The sequence below is a fragment of the Trifolium pratense genome, linkage group LG5 (assembly GCF_020283565.1).
Source record: "Trifolium pratense cultivar HEN17-A07 linkage group LG5, ARS_RC_1.1, whole genome shotgun sequence".
NCBI classification, from domain to species: domain Eukaryota; kingdom Viridiplantae; phylum Streptophyta; class Magnoliopsida; order Fabales; family Fabaceae; genus Trifolium; species Trifolium pratense.
Genome location: NC_060063.1, coordinates 46,064,493 through 46,091,402, shown reverse-complemented (window position 1 = coordinate 46,091,402; position 26,910 = coordinate 46,064,493). Strand labels below are relative to the sequence as shown.

Here is a 26,910-nt window from a genome sequence, read left to right as displayed (position 1 = left end):
AGAGTCTTGGTCCCTTTAAGCATGTGTGGTCAGGGGTTCGATTTATGGCTCATGTGTATGGAGAAAATTCGGTTAGGAGGAGGGAACCAACCTCGTGTGCCCCACAAGTTTCCCAATAGACATTAGTCATCGCTAACGGCGGTGGAAACTTCGTACCAAATATCATGGTAACCAAAAAAGTTGTCCCTAAATATAAGTCATTTTTCCATTTGCTAGATATGTTTTGTTCCGGTACACCTAAAACTCTCACATCACTTGGAAATTAAAGTTAAGAGTAGATTATATACAACACTCGCACTCCGCAACCCACCGAGCCTTTTACAAATGACAAAATCGCGAGAGATCGTTGAAGTTGATATTCACCTAGTCTTATATAGGTTTCTCCTCTAATCTAAATTTGATTGACAATTATATTTGAAACTAATCAATTAATAGATACTAAGAAAAACATTCAAAATGAAAAAATTAAGAAAGGACAACACTGGCTTATAATGATTATTAACATTTATAATTCATCAAGATATTTTCTCTCAACACCAAGTACAATATCCTGCTGATATTTAAGAAGATAATTAGCTGCTAATGATGCATGAAGTGCAGCTCCATAAGGCATACCATCTTCGTTGATTTTGAGATATGGTGAGTGTAATGATGGCACAAACCGTTCATGTTTGGCATTCTTCATTCCAAGGAAGAACAGGTAACCAGGTATGACCTCTTGATAGAATGAAAAATCTTCAGCTCCCATGGTTGGTGTCATGACACTAACTTTATTGATACCAAGCATATTTACTGCAACATTCACAAAATGTTTGTGCAAGTCGCCGTTGTTTACAGTTGGAGGATAGGCAGGTTTTACTTCATCAAGGAAGTCCACAGTTGCATTGCATCTATGCACAGCAGCTTGTCTGATGATAACCTGCATAAATGAATCAGCGGATCAGCCTTAGGCGTGTTTGGATTGACTTATTTTAGCTTATCCACTGAAATAAGCACTTGCACGATAGCTTGTGAAAAGAGCTTATAGCTTATATGAAAACTGTTTGAGTTTATTTTATCTTTTGTTTCAAGAAGAACTTATACATAAGCACTTACATGACAAGGCTTTATGCTATAACCTATTTAGTCCCAACCAAAATTGTAACCTTGTTTTCACTTGAAGACGGATAACAAAGTGAAAATAATGCGACAGTTTCGTAATTAAAATTTAAAACAGGCAATGAAAAAAGAAAACATTATCCCAATCAAACTGACTCTTAGCATTTCGAATGAATTTATTCATTACTATTACATACCTGCTCAATCCGCTGTCGCAGTTGGTTAAAGCTTTGTTTAGAAAAGGCTCGGAAAGTTCCACCAATTATGACATTATCCGGAATAACATTGAATGCACTACCTCCTTGGAACTTGGCAATCGTCACAACCTATAGGAACATGCATCATGTAATAAAGACGAGACTGATTGTATCACTTTCAACAAGAAATGATGATTTTGGAAACAAAATGTATATCGAACTAGCTCTACACCAAAAAAGCTCTAACAAGCTTTCCACCTTATGGAGAAGAAACAGGTAAAGTTTACCATGAATAGAGCTAAAGTAAACAGGTAGAAGACATGTTGATTTCTTAGCATAGTTATGGATTCAAGAATATCATGCAAACTTATTTATTTTAGCTATTGTTTGGAAAAACAACTTAATTAAGCGCTTATAACATAAACGTTAATCATATGAAGAATTGACCATATTTACCTGGGAGTCTAGTGGATCGGCCTCGCGAGAAACAAGTTGTTGTAAGTTAATAATCACATTAGAAGCTGCCAATATAGGATCGATAGAGTGTTGAGGAAGTGCTGCATGACCTCCTTTTCCGCTTATTTTTGCTTCAAAGCGGCCACTTCCTGCCATTATTGGACCAGACCTAGAGGTCACTTCACCTATTGGTAACACAGGAGCAATATGCAATCCAAAGATAGCAGTAGCATTTTCTAATACTCCAGAATCTAAAATTTTCTTAGCCCCTCCGCCACCTCCTTCCTCCGCTGGTTGGAAAACAAGAACAACAGTTCCCTGACAATAAAGTAGTGATCACACACATTTTAAATTCATAATAGTAAACTGAAAAAAAGAAGCCAAGACAAAAGGTCACACACCTGTATTTCTTTTTCATGCTGTTTAAGAATCTTTGCAGCACCAAGTAACATGGTAACATGAGCATCATGACCACACGCGTGCATCTTTCCAGCTACTTTACTCTTGTGCTCCCACTCCACCATTTCCTAAGGTTTAAACATGACATCACAACAATCAATTAATGATATATATAATGTAAAAACCTAGTAAAATAATAGTAAAGAGAAATTATAACTTAGAACCATCTCATAAACTATAAAATAAAATAAAAAATTAAGTAGTTAAGCTCAAGTGATAAATGAATTTCAGTACGGAGTATCCAAGTTCGAATCCTAACCGGAACAATTCTTGGTCAGACTTGAACTCCGGATTACTTAGACAGTTAGACATAGGAGGGTTAAGATAAATAAATAAAATTATAAAAAAAAAAACCTAAAGAAAACAAAAGTCAACCATCATAAAAGAGCATCTATACTATAGAGGAAATCAATATGAATATCATGTAATGTAATGTAACTAAATTACTAACATTAGTGTCATTCAAATAGAAAAACCTAATATAATTAACCTGCATAGGAAGAGCATCCATATCAGCTCTTAAAGCAACAAAAGGAGAGAATCCAGTTCCTATGAAACCAATGACACCAGTGATTGCAACTGGATGTTTATAAGGTATGCCCATTTTATCCAATTCTGATCTTATCAGTTCACTTGTTTCATATTCTTCATAACCTAATTCAGGATTCTCATGAATTTTCCTTCTGATATTGATCATCCAATCAAAAATCTCAGGACTCTTGGCAGTGTCAAGAAACTTGTTGAATGAAGAATCATCTGTTGTTGATGACAAAATGGTTGTTGCAGCAAATACATTTAATATGAATATGATGGTGAAAAAATGTTGGAAGCATTTGAATTTGAAGGAAGAAGACATGATTTGTTTTGGTGTGGGAGTGTGAAGAATTATCTGTTGATGACAATAAATCATCTCTCCGCTTTATATATGTGAGTTTCTAATAACTTGTCATTTCGTCTATCTATATATAAAAAACACAATTAACAAACAAATAGTAACCTTTCTATCTCCACATTGGACAAAAAGTATGACACTTATTTTTATTTTTTTTTGGTAAACAGTATGACACCTATTTAGTAACGCCTTTCTCAACATCAAATCTATTTTATCATTTTGATAGTGTTTGTTATAGATTTTAAAGAAAATCATTTTGTAAAAAAAAAAAAAAAAAATTTAGCCTAAAAATCAGTTTGTAAGGCATTTCCTTAAAATCTGCATTTGACAAAAAAATTGTCCTTAGGGCACGTGTTGAGAATCCAAAAGTAGAAATATGGTCTTAAATTTTGTGTAATTAATTTGAAATCAAGTTTAAAAAATGCATTAGATGCATGAATTATGATAAAACATTTTCTTTTTTGAATCACTAACATTTGCCCTTAGGGCACGTGTTAGCTTTTCCCTAACATTTATAATTCATCATGATATTTTCTCTCAACACCAGGTGCAATATCCTGCTGATGTTTTACAAGATAATTAGCTGCTAATGATGCATGAAGTGCAGCTCCATAAGGCAGTCCATCTTCATTGATTTTGAGATATGGTGAGTGTAAAAATGATGGCACAAACTGTTCATGTTCGACATTCTTCACTCCAAGGAAGAACAAGTAACCAGGTATGACCTCTTGATAGAATGAAAAATCTTCGGCTGCCATGATTGGCGTCATGAAACTGTCAACTTTATTGATACCAAGCATTTTCACTGCAACTTTCACAAAATGCTCATGCAAGTCAAAATTGTTTACAGTTGGAGGATAGCCAGGTTTTACGTCCACAGTTGCATTGCACCTATGCACACCAGCTTGTCCGATAATAACCTGCATAAACGAATCAGCCTTAGGGATGTTTTGATTGACTTATTTTAGCTTATCAACTGAAATAAGCACCTGTGGAACTGTTAGGGAGAGCTTATAGAAACAGTTTATTGTATGTACATAAGCTGTTTTCAGCTTATTTCCTTACGCTTTTCATGATAGCTTGTGAAAACAGATTATAGCTTATATGAAAACAGTTTGACTCTATGTCATCTTTTGTTTGAAAAAGAGCTTATACATAAGCACTTACATGATAAGGGTTTATGCTATAAACTATTTAATCCCTACCAAGATTGGACAGTTACAAAATTATACGAATATTTGAAGACTGAAAACAAAGTGAAAAATAATGTGACAGTTTTGTAAATTTAAATTGATAACAGGAAAGAAAACAGAAAACATTCTCCAAACCAAACAGGCTCTTAGCGTTCGAATTTGTTCTTTCTATGGATTATTTTCATTCATGTTCACTTATCTTTCGTGTGAAAATAATTGAGACACAAAAACATGATGTTAATGCAGTAAAATGAACCACTTTATAAGTTCCACCAATTATAATTCTTGATAATAAAGACACAATTAAAGTAAAGAAAATAACATACAAATTATTTTAGCTGATGATGTATACTATAGGAAAGATTCAGATTTCACTTTATGCATCCAAACTGAATCTATTCATTTCCGTTACATACCTGCTCAATCCGCTGTCTCAGTTGGTTGAAGCTTTGTTTAGAAAAGGCGCGGAAAGTGCCACCAATTGTGACATAATCCGGAATAACATTGAACGCACTACCACCATGGAATTTTGCAATCGTCACAACCTATGGAAACAAGCATTACGTAAGGAACACAAGACGGTTAATGGCACCTTCAATATTAGGAAGACATGTTGGTGCTTATTTATTTTAGCTACTATTTGGACTAACAACTTAATTAAGCGCTTATAGCATAAACGTTAATCATATGAAATTGACCATATTTACCTGGGAGTCTAGAGGATCGGCCTCGCGAGAAACAAGTTGTTGTAAGCTTACAATCACATTGGAAGCTGCCAATATAGGATCAATAGAGTGTTGAGGAAGTGCTGCATGACCTCCTTTTCCGCTTATTTTTGCTTTAAAGCGGCCACTTCCAGCCAATATTGGACCAGACTTAGAGTCCACTTCGCCTATTGGTAAGTCAGGAGCAATATGCAATCCAAAGATAGCAGTAACATTTTCTAATGCTCCAGAATCTAAAATTTTCTTAGCCCCTCCACCTCCTTCCTCTGCTGGTTGGAAAACAAGAACAACAGTTCCCTGAGTTAGACAAAAAGATTAAAAAAAATACTATATTATCAGTTATCCATAAGAGATGAAGACTACAATAACAAGAGAATATATACATCAGAAAGTAGCATTTATAAGTGATGTGGCTTATTTGAGCTTATCTACTGGCAAGTTCAAAGATTATGCAACTGATGCAGCATACAAGACCAAAGATTAAGCTGGTGATGCTTCGGAGCATACAAGACCAAAGACTATGCAGGTGATGCTGCAGAGAAGACCAAAGATGCAGCATATAAGACCAAAGATTATGCTAGTGATGCTGCATATAAGTCTAAAGACTATGCTGATGATGCATCACAGAAAGCAAAGGATTATGCAGGTGATGTTGCAGAGAAGACAAGAGAGTATGCCAATGGTGCCACATATGATATAAGTCCAAAGATTATGAAGGTGATGCTTCTCAGAAAACCAAAGAAGCTTCTAAATATGCCAATGATGCTGCTCAAAAAAGCAAAGAGGCTTCTGAATATGCCAATGACGCCACTCAGAAGACCACAAATAATGCAACTGATACTGCTTAGAAAACTAAAAATAAAATCCAAGATGTTGCATCTGATTTGTCCAGTTCAAACTTCATTTCTTTTACTAACATTTCTAGTTTGCTCATAGTAATATAGAGAAAAATACACTCTTTTTCATGTACTAATTGCATCCTGAAAACCAAAATAAAGAAGCTAAGATAAAATGTTACACACTTGTATCTCTTTTTCATGCTGTTTGAGAATCTTTGCAGCACCAAGTAGCATAGTAACATGAGCATCATGACCGCACGCGTGCATCTTTCCAGCTACTTTACTCTTATGCTCCCACTCCACCATTTCCTAAGGTTCAAATTAAACATGACATCACAAACAAATCAACAATAGAACATAGAACCATCTCATAAAACAACAGAAATCAAAAGTCAACCATCATAAAAGAGCATCTATACTATAGAAAAAGGCAATATGAACATCATGTAATAATTAACTAACCTGCATAGGAAGAGCATCCATATCAGCTCTTAAAGCAACAAAAGGAGAAAATCCAGTTCCTATGAAACCAATGACACCAGTGATTGCAACTGGATGTTTATAAGATATACCCATTTTATCCAATTCGGATCTTATCAGTTCACTTGTTTCAAATTCTTGATAAGCTAATTCTGGATTCTCATGAATCTTTCTTCTGATATTAATCATCCAATTAAAAACTTCTGGACTCTTGGCAATATCTAGAAAGTTGTTGAATGAAGAATCGTCTGTTGATGATGATAAAATGGTTGTTGCAGCAAAGACATTTAATATGAATATGATGATGAAAAAATATTGGAAGCATTTAAATTTGAAGGAAGAAGACATGATTTATTTTGGTGTGAGAGTGTGAAGAATTATCTGTTGATGACAATAAATGTTGTTTGGTTTTGTAAGATAAGTAGATGGCTGGCTCTGATTATGAACCTCTACATTTAGATTCACATGCTCATATATGTCACAAATTCAATGTCAATATTTGATGAGGAATCATGACAAGTCAATGGAGTACATGTTTAATCCTCTTAACCAAATCATGTAACAGATTTTATTCCTTATAATTTTGGTGATATCACAATTGGTGGAATTAATATTCAAATGCATTTACCAATCGTTAGTTGGTTCAGTGATTGACGCTGAATTTGGTAGGAAGAACCACAGCTTGATATCCCGTAATTTCGATCGGAAGGGGGTTGGAACCGCTTGATGTCAGAACTGACCCCAGAACCAGATTTGCTACCTAAGTTTCATCATGATGATGTTAATATAGACTAAGCATATGTTAAGTGTAAATGTGGATATGTTGGTGATCTACCGCGATTTTTTAAAGATTATACTTTATGCTTTTGAAAAATATCGACTGATAATCGTAATTCTAACATCCTCACTATAATGTCAAATATACACTAATAATCTGAAGCAAATATCACAACTAACAAACAAATAGGAACATTCCTATCTCCACATAGGACTAAAAGTGTGTATGACACCTATTTAGTAACCCCTTACTCAACATCAGATTATCCTTTTTTGGGACAATTGTAATTATCATACTAGTTTGTTTATTTATTTATTTCACACAAACAAATGAAATGAATGAAATAAAAAATAAAGAACAATAATTTTACTAAATTACTTTTGTATTTGATTTACACAAAACTTTTACTGTATCTGCTCTCTCTTTTTTGACAAATCTTAATTATTATATTTGGGAAAGAAAGAACAACAACATTATTGAGAATAATGACTAAATATCTTTTTGAAGATTTTAGATTTAAATATATTTTATATTTATATTTCAAATAAAATAATATTAAAGTTTAAGATTAATATTTTTGTTTTGAATATGTAGGATTTATTTAGAATTTATAGTATTAATTTATTATTTAAAATATTTGATTTCTTTTTATATAGCTCTATATATATAGTATTTTCTTTTTTTAATTCATAAATTGCTTTAGAACGGATAGAGTAAAACATCCACGTGTACAACACCGTCTGTTTCCTCAAACTCAAATTCCTCGAACATAGATCCTCGTCGTATACTTCCGATGTTTTTGTTTTTGTGTTAACAATCTCTAATGTCACCGTTTTCTTTGAAATCATCGCTATCTTCATTTTAACTCATAAAAAAAAAAAAAAATCAACTTTTTCTGTTTTTTGGTTTCTTTTTTCATCCCCCATTCAATTTCTCTCTCAAAATTCTTCCTTTTTATGGCATTTCTCTAACCCCTTTTGCCTAAAGAACGGATCTTTCTTTTACCCATTTCATAAAAGCAACCCATTTGGCTTTTAAAGAACCCATTTTGTTGAAAATATGAATGAGAATGAGAATGGAAATGAAGAAGCTGTATTTGAATTTGGGGTGGTGATTACAAAGAGGAGCATGCAAGAAAATGATGAATCTTCTGACTGTACTAATGTTCTTATTAAGGAATTTAAGAAAGTGGGGTTTGTAGTTGAGAAAGTTATTGGCATTGCAGATGATTTCATTAAGGTTAGGTTTTCTGAATTTCTTTCTATGTTAAACCCATTTTGCTTAATTGGAGTATATAAATATAATTTACTGTATGTATTCAAATGTTTCTTAAATTTATTTACTTTTCATGTATGTTTTCATGCCTCATAATTTTCATTCCATATTGGATGGTGTTTCTGTCTTTATGAAGTAATTTTGGTTCTTTTATTTGCTTTCTCTTGAATTTTTTATTATTATTAAGCCAATAGGTTTGAACCAGGATTTTGTTTATATTAGGCCATTTTGGATAGCTAGCTTATTGAAGGGGTTATAGCATAAATTCTTATATTATAAGTGGTTATGTCTGAACTATTTCTATAACATGATATATAATTAAATTCAAATTGTATCCATACAAGCTTTAAGTTGTTTTCATAAGCTATCCTGGAGAGTGGAGAGGTTATGATTTCTATAACATGATATAATTAAATTCAAATTGTATCCATATAAGCTATAAGTTGTTTTCATAAGCTATCCTGGAGAGTGGAGAGCTTATCGACCTGTCATAAGCTATTTCCATAAGCTCTCTCAAACAGCGGTACAACCGTACAGATGAGCTTAGATAAGCTAAAATAAGTCAATTGAAACAAACCTTTATTAGGATCCATGGTGTATCTATACGATTGTTTATTTAGTTTTATTTATGTGTCTAATTAAGTTTTTTTGTGGAGTAGCTAAAAATTGGATGTGATTTGTTTAGTTGGCTGCACCTTTGGATACGTTAGGGAGAGCTGCAGCTGAATTACAAATCATGAAAAGGACTCATATAGGTATATATGCAAATCCGCAAAACGGGGGCATGTGTTCTACCGAATACAATTTTATCTTAAGTTCAATGGAAAATGTTGTTTGCTAGCGTGTGATGTGATCGTTAATGTTACCGTGTCTTGTGCTTAATGCTAGGTATGGATTTACAATTTGAGATGGAGGAAGTTGAAGCTTTTGTGAAACAACCCGACGGTTCTGTTTTCAGCTGGTGTGAGCGTTTTCATTGCTACTGTCACTTGATATATGGAATAGTAAGTTCCTTTCATAACCATTCATAGGCCCTGTTTGGATAAACAACTTAACTAAGCACTTACGGTATAAGCACTTATCATATAAACACGTATCATGTCATGTATGCTATTCCTATAACACGCTAAAATAAAGTAATTTTTTTTTCATAAGCTATCCTGGAGAGCGTATTGAAATATGTTGAAAACAGCTTATGGACATGTTATAATTTGTTTCCATGAGCTCTCCAAGACAGTCTAATAGTCTCTACGTGTCAAAATCCCTCACTAAATGAAGAAAAAAAAATTTATGACTTGTTATATGACTTTGTTGCTATGATCATCAGTACTATGGGCATGCGACATGCCTATTATGAAACGGAAACCACATATGAACTTTCTCTTGTCGTCATGTCTTAACATTTTGGTTCTCTTGTATATTGAATTTGCAGGCAAACAACAGCAAGTCAGCGAAAACCCTTAAATTTGATGGAAAAGAAATCTTTTGGGAAATCGGGGAGAATCTGATTCAGAAATTGGAATCGGAGAACATTGTCAAGCAAGTCTTTCCTTTGCATGGTGTTTTTCTTACTCATGTGCCGTCAAATACTCTCTAGATTTAGTATATCACTTGAAGCGTGAACTAATATTGCTTTTTTGATTGATAGATGAAAAGACGAGAAAGAAACTTCTCAGGACTTGGGCTCTTCGTTGGTGGGACTGTACGAATCAGCCAATCGATGACATTTATCCATATTATGGGGCAAAGGTAAAATATGATTATGAGCTTTACCACACAATATGAAAATGATATTATTCATTCTCCTTATCCTATGAATGAATGAACAATCTGCAGATTGCAATCTATTTTGCTTTTCTTGGAATGTACACACGATGGCTGTTCGTCCTCGCTGCATTTGGTCTTACATTGCAATTGGTTGATTTTAGGTGAGCCAATCTGTCTAGTGGTATTTGTTTATGATGCCACACAGCTTTGTTTTTGCATCTAACCAAGTGGTTTATATGACATATTACATTTCAGGTCAATGAAATTAGTAGTGCTTCCTGTTTTCTTTGTAGTAGTGATACTTTGGGCTGTAATGTTTTGTCAATTCTGGAAACGTAAAAATGCAGCACTTTTAGCCAGGTAATGATTTACTATCTCCGTTGCAAAATAAATGTCGTTTTAGCATATAAAAGATGTTCAAAATAAGTCCTGTTTTGCCTTTGCAACATTTAATAAAAAATTTCCATTCTACCCTTAACCTAGCATTTTCTGCACTTTTTTCAAGTCACTATATTCCGCTATAGATTTATGACAATGAGTAAACAATCAATAGTTAATAAGGATTGTTTTGTAAAATTGCAACATTCTTTAGTGTATTTATAGCTTTTTTTAGTTTGTGTGGGAAAACCTTAGACGACCGTTATTTTGGAAAGGAGGGAGTTGTGTTTACTTCTTTTGGGATCAATACATTCACTTTTTCTTATGTGTTACTACCCTTTCCGAGATGATTTTTCTCTCATGTTGCGGTGTTGCTTGTAGATGGCCTCTTAGTTCTACTGTTGAAGCTCATTCGGGGTACAAGATTCCAGGAAGGAAGGACAGTTCCCTACAGTCGCCAATGGAACTCATTAAAGTATTGGAGGCTGATAGAGTAAAAGGGAAACAAGTATTCCAGAGATATGAGTGGTTAGGGCGTTTTATGAGATTCCGAAACGATGCTATCATTATCTTCAGCATAATATGTCTCCAGTTACCTTTTGAGTTGGCGTACGCACATCTTTACGGAGTTATTAGTTCGGATGTAATGAAGTGAGAATCCAAATCAATCCTTGTTGTTGTGGTTCTACTTTCTAGAGTTCATTGAATATTCTGTTATTTCCTTTTTGCAATATTGAGTAAAATACTTCACTATTATGACTCTAGTTTTAATTGTTTGGATTCAGGTTTGGGCTCACTGCTGTTTACCTTTTCTCCATTCAGTATATTACTAAGATTGGAGGCCAGGTATCTGTCACACTTATCAAAAATGAAAACAACGAAAACACTGAAAAGCGTGCCGACAGCTTGGTCTACAAGGTAATAACGGGGAGTTAGTAGTTAGTTCCTATGGTGCTATCGTTTTTACTGAAAATGAAACTTAGACAGTGACTTTCTTCTGCAGGTGTTTGGTCTGTATTTTATGCAAACATACATTGGAATTTTTTATCACGCCTTGTTGCACCGTAACTTTTCAACTCTTCGCAAAATTTTGATTCAGCGGCTACTTCTTTCTGAGGTTGCACTGAAAAAGTTTTCTCTTGTTATCTTTGTCTCATCTTTCTCCCCCAATTTTTCTGATTCTCCCTCTTTACTTTCAGGTGTTGGAAAACTTGGTGGAAAATTCATTGCCTTATCTCAAATACAGCTATAAAAAGTATAGCGTTAGGTAAGCCTTATTTACCTACACGTGGACTATACTAGGTTTTCTTTTTATGCCATATTAACATCATAGGGTAGTTAATTTATTTTTCATTTGTGAAGACACAAGAAGAGAGAGAAAGGAGAATCAACAGATAAATTTCAGTTTAGTTCTAGAGTAGAGAAAGAATACCTCAAGCCTACTTACTCTGCAAGCATCGGCGAGGAGCTTGAAGATGGGTTATTTGACGGTACTTCCAAATCTATTATGCTCTTGATTTACATATGATATTTAATTCTTGACATACGGAATATTTTGTGTGGATGAACATGTGTATGTTTTAGTTAGAACTAAAAAGGCTTAATTTTTCTTTCATCATGTTCCAGAAACATTATAAGACTCGTGTTTCGTTGATCTAACTGAAAAATTCTAACCTGGTTGCAGATTTCTTGGAGTTGGCATTGCAGTTTGGAATGATTTTGATGTTTGCTTGTGCATTCCCACCTGCATTTGCTTTTGCTGCTTTGGTATAAATGCTTTTGTGTTTCCTTTCTTTTCGAGGTTTATTTAGCCTTTTGTTATGGCATAAGTACTTATGTAAATATTTAAGAGTTTACAAGAATAGCCTATAATATGTCTATAAACTATTTTTAGCTTATTTTCCCAAGCTCCCCCATAGACTTAAAGAAATAGTTTATATAGACTATAGAGCTTATGCAACGTTTCCCCATGTTTCCTCTCAGATTGTAGAAAATAGAAATAGCTTATGCATAACCACTTATATACAATAATAAATGCTTAATTAATTTGGTCATTCAAACGACCCCTTGCTTGTCTTAGCTGTTACGCCATAGCCATAAATGCTCTTTAATTCGTTTTGAGCTTTTGTGAAATTTTATGTCGTTGACAACTCAACCCCTTTCTGTTCAGAACAACATTATGGAAATCAGGACAGATGCATTGAAGCTGCTGGTAATTTTTAAACGGCCTGTTCCTCGTGCCGCTGGAACAGTTGGAGCCTGGCTTAACATATTTCAGGTATTTTACAGTACTTTGGAAGGTTCTGTCGTTTATTGTTTTGCTTGATCCACTTTATATTGCTGATAATTTGGAATTGTTGTTTACCAAAGAATCAACTATATGAAATGTGAATCTCCCAAAAAAATTGGAATTCAACCTTTCTTAAGTTTAATTTGACGAAAGGATGATAACAACAATAACCATGCCATTTCCCAGTATACATGAATCAATTAATGCCATAAATTTGAATAAACAACTTAATTGAGCACTTATATGAACGCGTGTCATATACTCCCTCTAGTCTTGTATATAAGCAAAACTAAAAAAAAGCACACCCTTTAAGAAAGTGCATTGAATCATGAGAAAAAACTACCACATTTCCACTTTTATCCTTATCTTTTGTTGAAAACCGTGAAAACAGTGTAATCATTAAGGGTAAACATGGAATATTGATAATAAACATAATAAATGTGGTAGACTTTGCTTATATTTGAGACTTTCAATTTTTTTGTTTTGTTGCTTATATTCGAGACCGGAGGGAGTAAGTGTTTATGCAAAAGCTATTTTGGTAACAAAAGATAAAATGAAGTTAAATAGTTTTCATATAAGTTATACGTTGTTTTCATATGCTGTCTTTACGGACGTGTCATAAGCTCATAAACTCTTCCAAACAGTCTTAAAGTGTTTATGCGAGTAGACCCTAAGTCTAAAGATTGATCATTTACTCCCTCCGTCCCAAATTATAAGGGAAAATAAAAAAATCACACTTATTAAGAAAAAGTAAAACATGAGAATTTGAAGTATGATTTTGTGGGTTTTCCTTGGAATAAGTTGCATAGGAAGATGTAAAAACAATTTTTATTGGTTGTTGTTTATTGAGAAAATGAGAGAGAGAAGAAATTAAATGCAATTTGCATTTAATTTTATGAAAATAAGGAAAAAACATTTTTGAAAATGATTTTTTCTCTTATAATTTGGGACAAAAAAAAAGAGTTTTTTTCCCTTATAATTTGGGACGGAGGGAGTACCTTTTAAACATAACGAGTGCTCCATCTTCAGACTGTATTCTATCACAAGTGATGTCACACTATGAATTATATCTTACTGATTATTTGAGGATATTCTTCATTTTTTTGCAGTTTCTCACATTGATGTCAATTTGCACCAACTGTGCACTTTTAGCATGGCTATACGACGAGGAAGGAAAATGGAAAGTAGAACCTGGACTTAAAGCAATATTAATCATGGAACATGTCCTTTTGTTGTTTAAGTTCGGCTTCCCTCGCTTGGTTCCTTCGGTGATTGTTTCTTCTCTTGTTTACATCCACATTAATGATTCATTTCCATGATAGATATGTTTTGTGAGAGATGACGCTGACAGGTAGAGCCGGAAAATTTTGGCTAGCCCGACTGGCCCGATAAAACGTAGGGCTGGGCTTAGCTTTACTTGATAAAGCCTGAGTCGGGTTTGCCTTAGCATGCCGGTTTTGCCAGCTCTTCTGACAGTCTAAGGTGCTATTTTCTTTTGTAGGAACCTGCTTGGGTAAGAGCGAACCGTGCGAAACACACTACACAGGCACAGAATTTGTGCTCTAAGAAACTTTTAAGGACAATTTCTGGAGGAGAAAAGAGAGGAATCAAGATGAAGACAGGGTAGTTTTAGCATACTTTTTCAGTTTTTTGAGTCACTTTTTTGTCACTCCAGCAAGAGAAAAAGGAAAGCTTAAGCTGGAATTATTTATTTATTTATTATTATTATTATTATTTTATCTATTTCCTATGGTTGAAATGTATATTAACAAAGCAATTTTGAAGTAATTGTGAATATAGAAATTACTAATGACTTCCAAGTTTTTCAAAATGTCAGTGAAAAACAAGGATTGGGTCTATTTTTGGTTAAACATTACAATGTATATTCTATTTATAAAAATTTATGGATTTACATTATACAGTATTGACACTAATATTAGTAGTTTTTCTTTCAAAAAAACTAATATTATTAGTTTTATTTATTTATTTTTCAATGGATAAATAGGTCTACATTATCAGAACCAATATGAATATAAACAATTCATTCAACAAGATAAGAAGAAAATACAACTTATGCTGCAGAATTAATAAACATTTCACACAATACAATGGAAAAACAAAAGAATACTTTATAATTCCATATTATAATTAAATTTACAATTTCTCTTCAATAGATTGGAATATGGTAATCTACCTTTCTGAATCATAAGCCATGATTCTTGTATCCTAGAGATGCAATTTCATGTACAACAATCACTTCTCTTGTGCACAAATTCTCCAAGGATGCATCTCACCGTGCAGATATTTGTAAAGATGTTTTAGAAATTAACATAAAATTCAGAAGGATCCGAGTTTGAATCATGGTTGAAACAGACTTTACTTACTTTCAAACCTGAACTCTGAATTATCGAAGTCTAGCTTCCAAAACGGGCGCTAACTTGACGAGCATATGCAACAACGGCCTTAGCCCATCTCTTGATTTCACTTTTCAACTTATTTGAATCCATTTCTTTAAGCTTCTTTCCTTGCTCCATAGACACAACCTCAACTGAAGAAACACAACGATCAAAACGTCTTCGTTTTGATGATTTTTGGTTCTTTAGATTGGAACTTGCATTGCTATCATTAAAAGATAGAGATTTCTTCACAGACATATATATATATTGTTTGATTAGCAGCCAAAGTATATAGTTTGTAAAAATTAATGTAGTACAAAAATTATTATGAAATAGATTATGATGTTTTTGGAATGTGTCTAATCATTTTATAGAGTGGCAAATTAGAATTAGACAAGTAACATTGTACGCGAATGCGTGTCATAATTTGCTTTCATTGACTTTTAGACTTTGTCGATACTTCTAGGATAGATTCCTTAACAAGTTTAATTTAATTAATACATCATCATACTAATATACTTCCTCCTCAATTAAATATAAGAAAAATAATCAAGAATAAATTGGTTTAAGGGATATTTGAGTTGTATTGGAAAAAATTAAGTTGCTATATGAGAATTCATATGTATATCACAGATTTTTCGATAGATATTGATTATAGTAAAATAACGGTTGAAATTTCATATCTACAATATGGTACTCCCTCCACTCAAGAGCACTAAGATGAGACGGTCTGGGTCTCTTCTAAATTAACTAAGGTTTTGTGTTCGATCACTGACTTTGGTATGTAGTAATGTTAAAACTCTTAGTGGAAGTTTGTCATCCATTTGAGTCTCACAAAACTCGAGAAATTAATCTTTATAGTTACACGTAGAAGATACTCAATTAAAAAAAAAAAGATAAAATATGGTATGGTACTTACTCTGTCCCTAATCTTTGAAACTTCATAGCTAAGAGTTATTTACCCTTAATTCATTAAGAAAAAGTAAAACTAATTTAATTCATGTTTTTAGTTTTATAAGGATCAGGATATAAAATATAAATGGTAAATTTTTATTTATTGTAAAGTTTTGTGGGACCTCTTATATTTTCTTTTAGATAAAATGTGATAAATTTTGTTCCATATGGTGCGTTTGATCTGCTAAAAAATAAGGGACTGGACAAGACAACTCAAGTTGTACTGTGTTTAATTGTAAAACTGTTTTAGGACTGGACAAACTGGGAGGCAAGAAACAGGACAAAAACAAAAATTTTTGTCCCTCACTAAATCACAGCACAACTTTTTGTCTCAAGTACAAGTTGCCTAAAATACCAAAATATCATTTTATTCACAAAACATCGTTAAGACAAAAAAATGTTCAATATTATAAAAGTTTGTTCCGTGCTGTTCTGCCATGTATTTTGCTGTTTTGTCCAGTACTTATCCTTTAACAGATCAAACGCACCCTAAGTGTAGCTCAAATGGTAACTACCAGGGACATTATTGGAGTGGTCGAAGTTCGAACCCTGAATTTCATATTTCTCCATATTTAAATGTGTGAGAATCTAGCCACTAGGCTATTTAAAAAAAAATGTGGTAAATTTTGCTTTATAATTCATTCTAGAGCGACTAAGTCTTACTTTTTTTTTTCTTTCACAGTTTCATTTGTCTATAAAAAGAAGTAAATACAATTAAGAAAATGCTAAATAGTGTTTCTGGACACTAGTTAAACATACTATTAGGAAAGTTTTATCTTAAAATTTGTGTATTTTAGACCTTAAAAATATATTAAAAAAAAAAAAAAACTTTCTCGCATTAATTTTATCTTTAATTTCCTTTTTTAATATGACCCATACAATTATTATAAATAAATAAATAAATAAATAAAAAAGTCAAAATTTGTGTAGGCTGAATATATTGTGCAACAGAAATATTGGTAGCATATAGGAATCAGGAATAGTATATATGCCTTTCAACATTTTGATATATCTGTTCAATATGTGTAGATACCAAGTTAACTTAACTACAAAGAATAATTAGAAAAATAATTGACTTATATAATATTATATAATAATACTACCATTCAACAAGTAGTTTGATTAAATTTAAGTACTAAAAAATAATTAAAATATAATGTAATATATACAAAATTTAACACATGATATTGATATTATAGTACTTTGATTTGTATATGCGTGTACGGCTAGTACGTACAACAACCAAAACACGAGAATCACAAACAAGCAAAATAACAAACAACCATATGCTTTCATGTTCAAGCCAAGGTACAAAATAAAGAGACCGCATCTAGGAAGCACCGACACTACTTAGATTAGGCGTGTCCGTGTCGGACACGTGTCCGTGTCGGATACCGACACTTACGATTACACTAAATTATGTCATTTTTCCAAATTTTTATCGGTGTCGACGTGTCAGTGTTCGTGTTGTGTCCAGTGTCCGTGCTTCATAGGACCACATACATTAAATCATGTCATTAACTACCACAAATGCATGAATCTTGCAATTACCAATGCATGATGAGTTTCACATTAGGACTCTTCTCAAATTAATAATCCATCAATATTGTCAATGTGACTTAAATTTAGTGACAACTAATACCCGTGCACATAAACTACTTACATTCAAAATTGGACCAACTAACCAAAGTAAACTAACATGCATTTACTTGACTTATGAATTGATCAAAACATTTGTTGATTTGAAATCACATGATAAGTAGATGTCAAAGATGATGAATTGATTTCAATGTCATCAAAGCCATTTTGTTTTCAAGGAAAAGTCAACAAAAATGAATTGTTCGTGCAAACAAGATATAAGAATTTAACAAGTAAAATCCCTTGTTTTGACTCAAAAGCTTCAAATATCCCTAATCATTCCTCATTTGTCAGTTGACTATTAGTTACTTGTATCACAATTAGCTTAACCAAGCTGAAAGATATAACAAGCTAATTCCAATTTTATATTAATAGTAGTAGGGGTAAATAATAGCAATTCAAAACTCAAAATCTAAAATGGAGTCTCATACATTGAAAGTAGAAAACACAAAATGATGGGACAAAAAACAAGGTTCTCAAATGCAATGAAACTGTTCTAGAGTCAATTTCATTTCCTGCCATGGACCTTCAAAGCTTGTCTATTCCTCTTCTTGACACCCGACTTGGCAACTTTGAGGCTTCTGTGAACTGCACTAAGCCTTGCAAGAGCTGCCTTCTTCAGATCAGGCCTGTAGTAATTATCTGCCACCTATAACACATCACAATGCTCAGTTAAAAATACTACTATAAAAGCGGCTATATTTGCTATAGACATACAAAAGAGGAACATAGAAATAAGCGTTAAGTTAGAAATTGGACACAGTCGGAAGTATCAAGAAAACAATTTTCCACCATTTAAGAACTACGACAGAATGGAACAAGCTAAATACTTGAGGAAATTCAGACCAACACCAAATATAGTTACTTTAACACGATTGATACATCAGAATTAGAGGGTTACTAGTAAGGGGAAGAGAAGTACGCCTTCCCCTTACTATTAACAAAATTTATCAGAAAGATCAAGAAAATGTGTTTATGAAAGAACATTTTAATGATAAAAGCTCAGAAGCCAAGCGTAACAAGTGTATTTCATTGAAGAATCCCACATAGGGATTCTACTTATATGTTAAAGCCTCATCACTGCAGAATCAAGTTGCGAACGGAACAAAATTTAGAATTAAAAAACAAAAACAATGCATAAAATATTTTCCAGAAACATAACAAAATATGTTCTCCTTTAGAAAAATTACGACAAATTTGGGCTGTACAAATGCATAAATCAGAACTATTAACAATAGCATTTATCGAAGAAATAGCATTCAACTTTCATGCATTAGAACAAAAATCTTCATATATCATTCACATGCTTCAAAATATTTAACAAACCAAAGTCTAAAACAAGTACCTGATTTTGAACAGCCTTTGCCATCCTGCGGAACTCCTTCTTCATGACCGATTTGTGAGTCAAAGCAGAAGGCTTGTTTTGCTTCCTTGCCTTTGTTGTAGCCAACAACACAGCATCTTTACCAGCAGGCTGAATGGTAACAGTTTTCTTGTTTGCCAAACCTAACACACAACAATGTAATTATCATCAATTCAACCAAAAAAAAAACATTTTACCTAGAAAATCTAAATCTAGTGAAATGATACAACTAAAATTAAAAAACATGTTTTTTTTAATCAAAATCAACCCAACACAAAGATCAGTTTTTTCTTTTACCATTACTACCCTCATTGGTTATAAACACAATTATAAAATTTTGAAAATCCCAAATCAGGAAAACTTCTACCTCAACAATATAACCTCAAATACTCAAATTAAGCTAACAAAACACAATGATCAAATTTTGCTTAAGAAAAACATTTTAAGCTAACAAAAAGGTCAATTTTTTCTTTACTACCTACATTAGTCAAACACGCAATCATCAAATTATAAAAAATTCCAAATCATCCAAATTTCTGCCACAACAATACAATATCAAATATTCTCAAAGTAAAATTCCACAATAAATTAGCATCATAAAAAGATTAAATTTTTCTAAATGCCCATTTTATGAAACACAAAAACCCTATAAAAATTTCATGAAAAACAAAATTAGGATCATACCAGAGAACTTGTAAGAGTTGAGATTGTAGAGATTGTTACTCTCTCTGCTGAATTGAACACTCTGAGTGTTATTTCCAAACTCTTTAACCAAAAATGAGTTGTTCTTCTTCACGATCTCCCATACGAGTGGCCCTGGTACTGTCGCCATCTTTTCCTTTTCGCCTTCAACGAACAACTAGGGTTTTGTTTTGATTTCAGTTTATATATTGCTGCAATAGAGAAACCCTAATTTATCGATTTGAATGGACCGGGTTCGGAAAGTTCGAACCGTTTAAAGATTCGCATATGGGTCCGGTTTGAAGATGATTATAGCTAACTAGACCAATGGTTTAGTAACCCATTAATCAATTAATTATGTCGAATGTTATTAACCCCTCCCATTGTTATTTGAGTTTAATGAACACACATATACCGTCAGTGTAAATTAATTTTACACCGACAACTAAAACAACTAATAAGAATGATTCAACTCTTATATCATATCAATAAAGTAAGGTGAAGTGAAGTGAAATGGTGAAATACATGATTGTTATTGGCTGATGGTATAAAATTATTTTACAAATTTACTGCATATTCTTTTTTTTTTTTCTTTTTCTTTTTATTTCGACACAAGTCTACTACTATTTTTGTCTCGTAATAATGGTCACATTTGATCATTGCACACAGATAAAGAAAAGACGATGAATAAAAGAAAGAGAATAATAATTTTATAAAATTTAAATTTTGACAAATAAATATCTCAAAAAACTTTAAGACAAATAAAGATTAGGGAGAAAATACTATTGATCAAAAAATTAGCACTAAGTGTAAAATTTGGAGAGCCAAATATATACTACACACAGCTACCATGAGCCTATATTGATACTCTTATTTTGACAAAAACTTCAACAAACTAAAATAAACTATTTCAATATTTGTATAAAACTATTTAAAAAGATAAAGTAAATACTCAAATATTTGAAGCTAATAAAGTAAACATACAAAATAAAACAAAAATGATAATATTCTTGACAATCTGTATATGTATCTATGGCATTACAAGGTTCCATACAATACAAAACTGAAATGGTGACCCACTCACAATTACAATTTTGTTTTAGCCTTTGTAGAGGAGACTTTGGAATAAGAGTGCAATGTTTAGAGTTACTGACTCAAACAACCAGATTCATTACTGTTTAACAAACCCAATATCAGGTTAAATACCTAATAACCAACCATCTTTACCTCTCATTCAATGTTACGTTATTTACAGAGCCAAGAGAAGGCTCATGTGATTAAAACTCCTACCACTTCTACATAAAAATGTCTTGAAAATTGTACAGAAGATTTATCAACCTTCATGGCAGAATGTGTGATGGTGCTGCAAACTGTGCACAAAGTTAAAAGTAAATATATTATCATTTTCTAACCAAAATCTCTTAAAAGTACCAAAGTAACAATTCTCTGCACCATCCTTTTGTTGTAAAACCATTCCCCCAATAACTGATTTCATGGGTTGTTGTTGGTTGCTGATACTGCACGGTGTGTCGACCTTGCCTGACCGCTCACTGCCTCATGTATCCTACTGAATACTATTGTAAGAGGAATACAAGCTATAACAGGACCCTTAAGCTTATCTACCACTGGTTTTTTCTCCTCTTCTGACTGTCTGTGACCTGTCAATGAGGACAACTTCCGGATTTTTTTATTCAACAGCCCAGATTTCTTTGACTTTGAAGATTTCCTACGTGAAAAACGTGATTTCTTAGAAGGTACTCTTCTGGTTACTGGTTTTGGCTTCGCGGCACAATAAATATCACCAACTTCAACGTCGCCTCCACTGCCGCCCAACATTTTATCGCAGTGACCATCCTCCAATACATCAACTGTCAAAGGGTGTCCAATAATGGCTTTGCTATTTAATTTACTCATAAGAGAAACTAAAGGAACATGTTGTGGCCGATAGCTGGATTTAGCTTCTAGTTTAACATTGTATAATGTTCCATCAGTACAGTTTCTTCCAGGAAAATCTGGCACTTCGTATCTGGAGTTAAGGGTGAAGCGTGACTGGCGATAAGGGAGTGATCTCTGAGGTGGTTCTGCTGCTGTACCCCTGACAATCTTGATCAAGTCCTGAAACCCTTCTGCTTGACCTTCAGCAACCGGCTTGCACTTGATTTGAGAAGTACAATTATACGAGGCATTGGATACACCCGTGACATTCCATTCAATTTTCTGTTTCTGACCGGCACCTTCACAGAATCGATCTGAGTTCCTTGTTCCTGTTAAATAAGCTTTGGATTCGCCATCCATTCCAATATACTTTCTCGAGACTTGTTTTCCATTTTTACTTGTATGTCTTAAATTTCTCTTTCCTTTTGACTGCCACTTTGAACTATCTTTTTCTACTCCATCGCCAACAATATCGTGACCAACAGCTGAACTGGTACTACCAGATTCATTCTTAAACCCATTTCTCAATGGAAAAGCTTCTGATTGATTAGCTTGACAAGATTGTTGTTCCAATGCACTAACTTGAGGCATGCCGGATGAGCAAGAAACAAGTGTGGGTGACAAACCTAACAGAAGAAATTACAACAATAATGTGAGGTAATTATCCAGCATATGTATAGCTAACCAGATGCAACATAGAAGAAATATAATCAAACTTTGGAAAGGAAAACCTTCACATAGACAATTACAACAATTATGCTTACTCCACACCTAGAACTCGAAGAAGAAACTTTAAACAATCAGTTTTGCACACTACTATTGGAACACAAAAAAGTAATAACCACAACCACAACAACAACAAAAAAGATCAGGTAACGATCTCAATGGGGAAGGGGGCAAATTATGTACTTCAGATGAGTTTTCTTCTGCAGCAAAGTAACATAAATGCAACTTGCTCAGGTGAAAAATTGAAGGGCTGCATATTGTACGTTTTTATCTTTCCATTGAAGTTGTTCATAAAGCCATGCCTCAAATTACCTCATTCAACTGTTACAAATCATGATGTATGATTCATAAAGCCATGTTATGTTTTAAGCAGTTCATGAACTATTTTACATGTATATGCAACACACCAAACTAAACAGTATTACAGTAAACACATAAATCTAACATGAAACCAAAAGGCAAAGTTAGTAAATGCGAGGGGAAGGAAAATCGTTATTTGCAAGCTAAAAGGGATGAAAATGAACCGTAAAGCATTTCAGATATAGAAGAGTAGAAGACACGTAAATCATGGTCTAGTGTACCTGGAGTGAGTTTCTCCTCCTCTATCCCAACAAATGGCACATCAAATAACATATCAGAAGAATCATTGACAGCTAGCCCTGGTATTTCCGAAGTTTCATTCTCCTTGACCTTGTGATCGACTTGGGGAAAATTACTACCCTGGTCATGAACAGTTAATGAAGTTGCATTCTCACAAGCAGCCTCGGTAGCACTATCTGAATTGTTGATTTCCATTGCAGAACTTTTCTTTGAATCAGTAGATTCTAATACTGAAATCTTTCCATCAGTTATCCCGCATGGTGGAGAACTTCTTGAACCGGGAAGCTGATCACAAGTGACAGGAACTGATACCATGACAGTACTCTCTAAAACCTTTGTCAAAGGCCGGCGTCGATTTTTTCTTTTCAAGAGTTCATGAGCATTTGCCACTTGTGATCTCTTCCTTTTCAGAGAAGAATAAGCCTTAACACCATTTACAGAAGTTCCATTCGCCAGGCCATTCCCGGTGATTGAGTCGTTGAGGGAAGCACTGACATGCTGAGCTATCTCGGTTGGACTTTCTGAACTCTGACCCTTTCTCTTCGACACCACACCAATGCCGAGGTCCTCAAGTCCTCTCATTCGCTTCACTCCTTCAGTTCCATCGTCTTCTGAATCATTAGGTGTTCTCCTCCTCCTTCCCTGCATAGGTTGAATCTTTAAAGAACCGTTATGATTAGGTTCTTCAAAAGATATACCAGATTGTGACAATTCTGGAGCTGAATTAGAATTGTCTTCAGAGTCACTCAAATCATCAGTCACATCCTCATTGCCATCACCAGAATTGGACATACTGGGTAATCCTCCAGCCGATTCACCATGTTCGCTGCCAGATTTATCTGATCTGGAGCATAAAGGTAAGGGTACCTTGTCCAGGTAAGCGCTCTCTAGCTCAAGAGCATGAAGAATAGCATCTTCCCTTCGAGCATATTTCACCGCCTTCTTGCCTAAACCAGCAGCAGATGCCTTCGCCTTCTCAATGCAATCAGCATACTCTACGCAACGAAAAGCTTTTACCCGCTTTGATTTTTCAAGATTATACCAATCCCTGCACCACAAGAAGTTTTTCCAAAATCAAACCTTATGCAAACATAAATAAGCTTTAACACCTCAAACAACAAACAAATACAAGAATCCACGTCGGTATTCTTATCTAATTAAGTTATTGCGTACAAGTGCAATAATACAAAATAACCCAAACAAATTTCTCAACAACAACGGTTCATATCAAACAGTTGACCAAATAGTAAAAAGAAAAAAGCTCCAATCATATTTTTGAAGAAACAAAGAGATGCCGATAGTATTCAATTTAAGAGCAAGGCTCCATGGCTCAGTGGCTGTAAAGTTTGCTAATATCTCAGAAAACATAAAACAAGGGCATCCCTTCTATTGAAGATGTGTGATCATGATTAAGATACTGAGAAAACAATTCCATCCCACAGTAGCTCCAACAATATAAACCAGAAAACCAAAACATGTATGTAAAATCACTTTTATAAATAGGTTCCACAATATTAGTATAAACCAACATCTGATTAAAGTTAGTGAAAAGGTTGTTTCAGATATAACAATCCATTGTGTGCTGTGAAAATAGCATTTTAATGATCAAGCAAGCATCATACTTCATACAGCTACAGAAACATCCTAAAACTTCGAGAAGAACAAGCCAGCATCATTTAGTTACAGCAAAATCAAATTAAGGTGTATTGGCAGAATGAAAGATATAAGAAAAAGATATTTAGAGAAACATATCAAAAATTATTAAAAGCATAGCTTCCTATTATGCCAAAACCAACTCCTCCATTCCCCATTCCTCCTCTCTTCACACCATTATTGTTAAATGGTGGCCACAGTGGATTTTCTACAACCGAAATAGGCCACAATTGCGTTTCTATTGCAATTTATTGGCTTTCCACCATATCCGCTACCTACAAAACTACTTCACATCAAACCGAACAAATAGACAAACACAAAGTTTTGTTTGGGAGGGGGTTTAATGACAAGCTCTTCCCTTGTTTGGGAGATTTTTTAAAAACCCTCCAAAACCCTTCTCCATAGCTTCTTTTAATACTCCAATTAAAGGGGTTTTGAAATCCAAACAAAGTGAGGGATACCCCTCCCTTCCATCTTAAATCCCTCTTAACTCTCAAACACAGCCTTAACCTCAAAATTAACAATCATAAGGATAAAATCACAAACTATCAACCATATAAATAACAGCAAAAATCAAAGAACAAGAAGAAACACTTACACACTAGCATCGTCACGACCTAACAACTTAACAGGAGTACCCGATCTTGGAGAAACCAAACAACCCTCAGACAATTCATCAAGACTCATTATTCGACCAGGCCACCACGACCCATTTCGCCGTCGAACCCAAACCAAACCACCCACAGAAGCATTTATTCCATTGATGTTAGACTCTCCAGAACTACCCATTTTACCAACACACACAAAAAAACACAATCCCAAAAACAAAACAAAAAAATCAATCCACAAATTCTTAAACCTTCATTGCTGAACAACCCAAGTTCAGAAACAGCTCAAAGTTTTCACTTTTAGATGAAACAACACAACCCCTTTAAACCTAAAACAGAAAAAACATCAAAAAATTATCAAAGATTGAATATTTATCAATAGTGCATGCAAAAAAAAAAGGCTGAAAATAAAAGGGTTGAAAAAATATTGAACCTAGTCAAAGGGGTTGTGAAGTGATGAAGCAGAAGATCTAGGAGGAGAGTTGCAGAAGGAGAAAAAAAAGGGTCTATTTCAGTGCTTTTTTTGACATTTTTACTGGTACAGTTTGGTTCTGTTCTGTGTGTTGGAGTTTGTTTGTGGTGTGATTTCAGGTGAAGATGGTGAAGTCACCGTGGTACACGGAGAGGGTACAGAGACACCTGAGAGTGAGTGGAGGGAAAGAGTGTGGAGAGAAAGAGGGGAGTGAGAAGTGGTTCTGAAATATGAGAGAGAGAGTTTATGTGCTCTGTTTGGATCAAAAAGAAACTTATGGTATCTTTAGGCTTATAGGTAGGTACATTAGAAACATGGAGGGAGGTAATGAGATGTGATCTACTCTATGTTTGCACTTTTCAGGGTAAAAGGGTCTCGGTAATTTTGTCAGAGTAAAAGACTTTTCGATAATTTGATGTTCGAGTTTGAATTTGCTTCATTTATTTACTCTTTAGTTGTTCATTTACAAGAAAGATATATAAACATAAATGATAGATTAATGAGATTTATTTATTAAAATAGATCTCACTAATTTACTATTTGTGTTCATCTTCCGTAAATGGATAAAAAATGAAGAAGACATAAGTAGAGCAAACTCTAATTCTTAAAGTTCGGTCAAAAAGTAGCTAAAATTAATTTGATAATTGTTTTATGTCGGATTCAAGCACGAGTCTTCAACAAAAATAAATGTTTTATGTAGGAATCAAACACGATTTATCTTTAGTTGAATCTCATTAATTATTTGACAAGAATTACTTAATTAAAGAAGTGGTTTTTTCCTTTAACTTGTTTTTATTTTTATGCAGTGTATATCGTTCAATGAATGAACTTTTTTTTCTTTTTTTAGGGTTTCCTCAATTAAGGTTAGAGATTAATAAGTGTTCTTTCATACTTATCATTAAGTTTGGATTTAGATTGTGTGCGGTCGACAATCTCATGCAGTTTGTATATTAGTGGTCATTTTATTGAGATTGAACGACTAAATTTCAAGTTTCTAAAATTTGTATTGAAATATCGATCGTCTGATATTGATCCAACAACCATCAATGTCTTGTCT

General features: G+C 33.7%; 4 protein-coding genes, 1 non-coding gene and 1 pseudogene across 9 annotated transcripts; 2 read left to right on the top strand and 4 right to left on the bottom strand.

Moving 5' to 3' along the window:
• Positions 1–472: 472 nt before the first annotated feature.
• Positions 473–6,905, bottom strand: LOC123883363 (IAA-amino acid hydrolase ILR1-like 4). Of its 3 annotated transcripts, none has more exons than XM_045932138.1 (5): positions 6,322–6,905; positions 6,043–6,168; positions 5,003–5,317; positions 4,712–4,840; positions 473–919 (listed from the first exon to the last, which is right to left on the bottom strand). In XM_045932138.1, exons 1-5 carry the CDS (start codon positions 6,685–6,687, stop codon positions 506–508), a joined length of 1,350 nt encoding a protein of 449 aa, XP_045788094.1. In that variant the 5' UTR covers positions 6,688–6,905; the 3' UTR covers positions 473–505. The 3 variants fall into 3 exon arrangements, with proteins under 3 accessions (XP_045788094.1, XP_045788093.1, XP_045788095.1); XM_045932137.1 differs by lacking the exons at positions 4,712–4,840; positions 5,003–5,317; positions 6,043–6,168; positions 6,322–6,905 and adding exons at positions 1,296–1,424; positions 1,752–2,069; positions 2,153–2,278; positions 2,701–3,240; XM_045932139.1 differs by lacking the exon at positions 473–919 and adding an exon at positions 3,458–4,022 and having other exon boundaries at positions 6,322–6,895.
• LOC123883365 lies at positions 5,324–5,871 on the top strand (annotated as a pseudogene).
• A 923-nt stretch (positions 6,906–7,828) lies between the features above and the next one.
• On the top strand, positions 7,829–14,744 carry LOC123885414 (anoctamin-like protein At1g73020). Of its 2 annotated transcripts, none has more exons than XM_045934695.1 (16): positions 7,829–8,356; positions 9,078–9,147; positions 9,281–9,396; positions 9,825–9,951; positions 10,041–10,141; positions 10,229–10,320; positions 10,415–10,519; positions 10,919–11,188; positions 11,323–11,455; positions 11,541–11,654; positions 11,737–11,804; positions 11,900–12,027; positions 12,222–12,304; positions 12,708–12,815; positions 13,937–14,095; positions 14,329–14,744. In XM_045934695.1, the coding sequence occupies exons 1-16, from the start codon at positions 8,177–8,179 to the stop codon at positions 14,452–14,454; spliced, it is 1,980 nt and encodes a 659-aa protein (XP_045790651.1). In that variant the 5' UTR covers positions 7,829–8,176; the 3' UTR covers positions 14,455–14,744. The 2 variants fall into 2 exon arrangements, with proteins under 2 accessions (XP_045790651.1, XP_045790652.1); XM_045934696.1 differs by having other exon boundaries at positions 8,231–8,356; positions 9,052–9,147.
• Positions 14,745–18,157: 3,413 nt separating this feature from the next.
• On the bottom strand, positions 18,158–20,066 carry LOC123887461 (60S ribosomal protein L28-2-like). Its single transcript, XM_045936778.1, has 3 exons — positions 19,863–20,066; positions 19,161–19,321; positions 18,158–18,464 (listed from the first exon to the last, which is right to left on the bottom strand). The coding sequence occupies exons 1-3, from the start codon at positions 20,008–20,010 to the stop codon at positions 18,324–18,326; spliced, it is 450 nt and encodes a 149-aa protein (XP_045792734.1). The 5' UTR covers positions 20,011–20,066; the 3' UTR covers positions 18,158–18,323.
• LOC123887812 lies at positions 18,813–18,902 on the bottom strand. Its single transcript, XR_006801805.1, has one exon. It is a non-coding gene; the product is annotated as a small nucleolar RNA R24 (small nucleolar RNA).
• Positions 20,067–20,818: 752 nt separating the features above from the next.
• LOC123884076 (uncharacterized protein At1g51745) lies at positions 20,819–26,194 on the bottom strand. 2 transcript variants are annotated; one of them, XM_045933077.1, is made up of 4 exons: positions 25,815–26,194; positions 25,372–25,710; positions 23,102–24,168; positions 20,819–22,420 (listed from the first exon to the last, which is right to left on the bottom strand). In XM_045933077.1, the coding sequence occupies exons 2-4, from the start codon at positions 25,560–25,562 to the stop codon at positions 21,351–21,353; spliced, it is 2,328 nt and encodes a 775-aa protein (XP_045789033.1). In that variant the 5' UTR covers positions 25,563–25,710; positions 25,815–26,194; the 3' UTR covers positions 20,819–21,350. The 2 variants fall into 2 exon arrangements, with proteins under 2 accessions (XP_045789033.1, XP_045789034.1); XM_045933078.1 differs by lacking the exon at positions 25,372–25,710 and having other exon boundaries at positions 25,815–26,107.
• Positions 26,195–26,910: the final 716 nt, after the last annotated feature.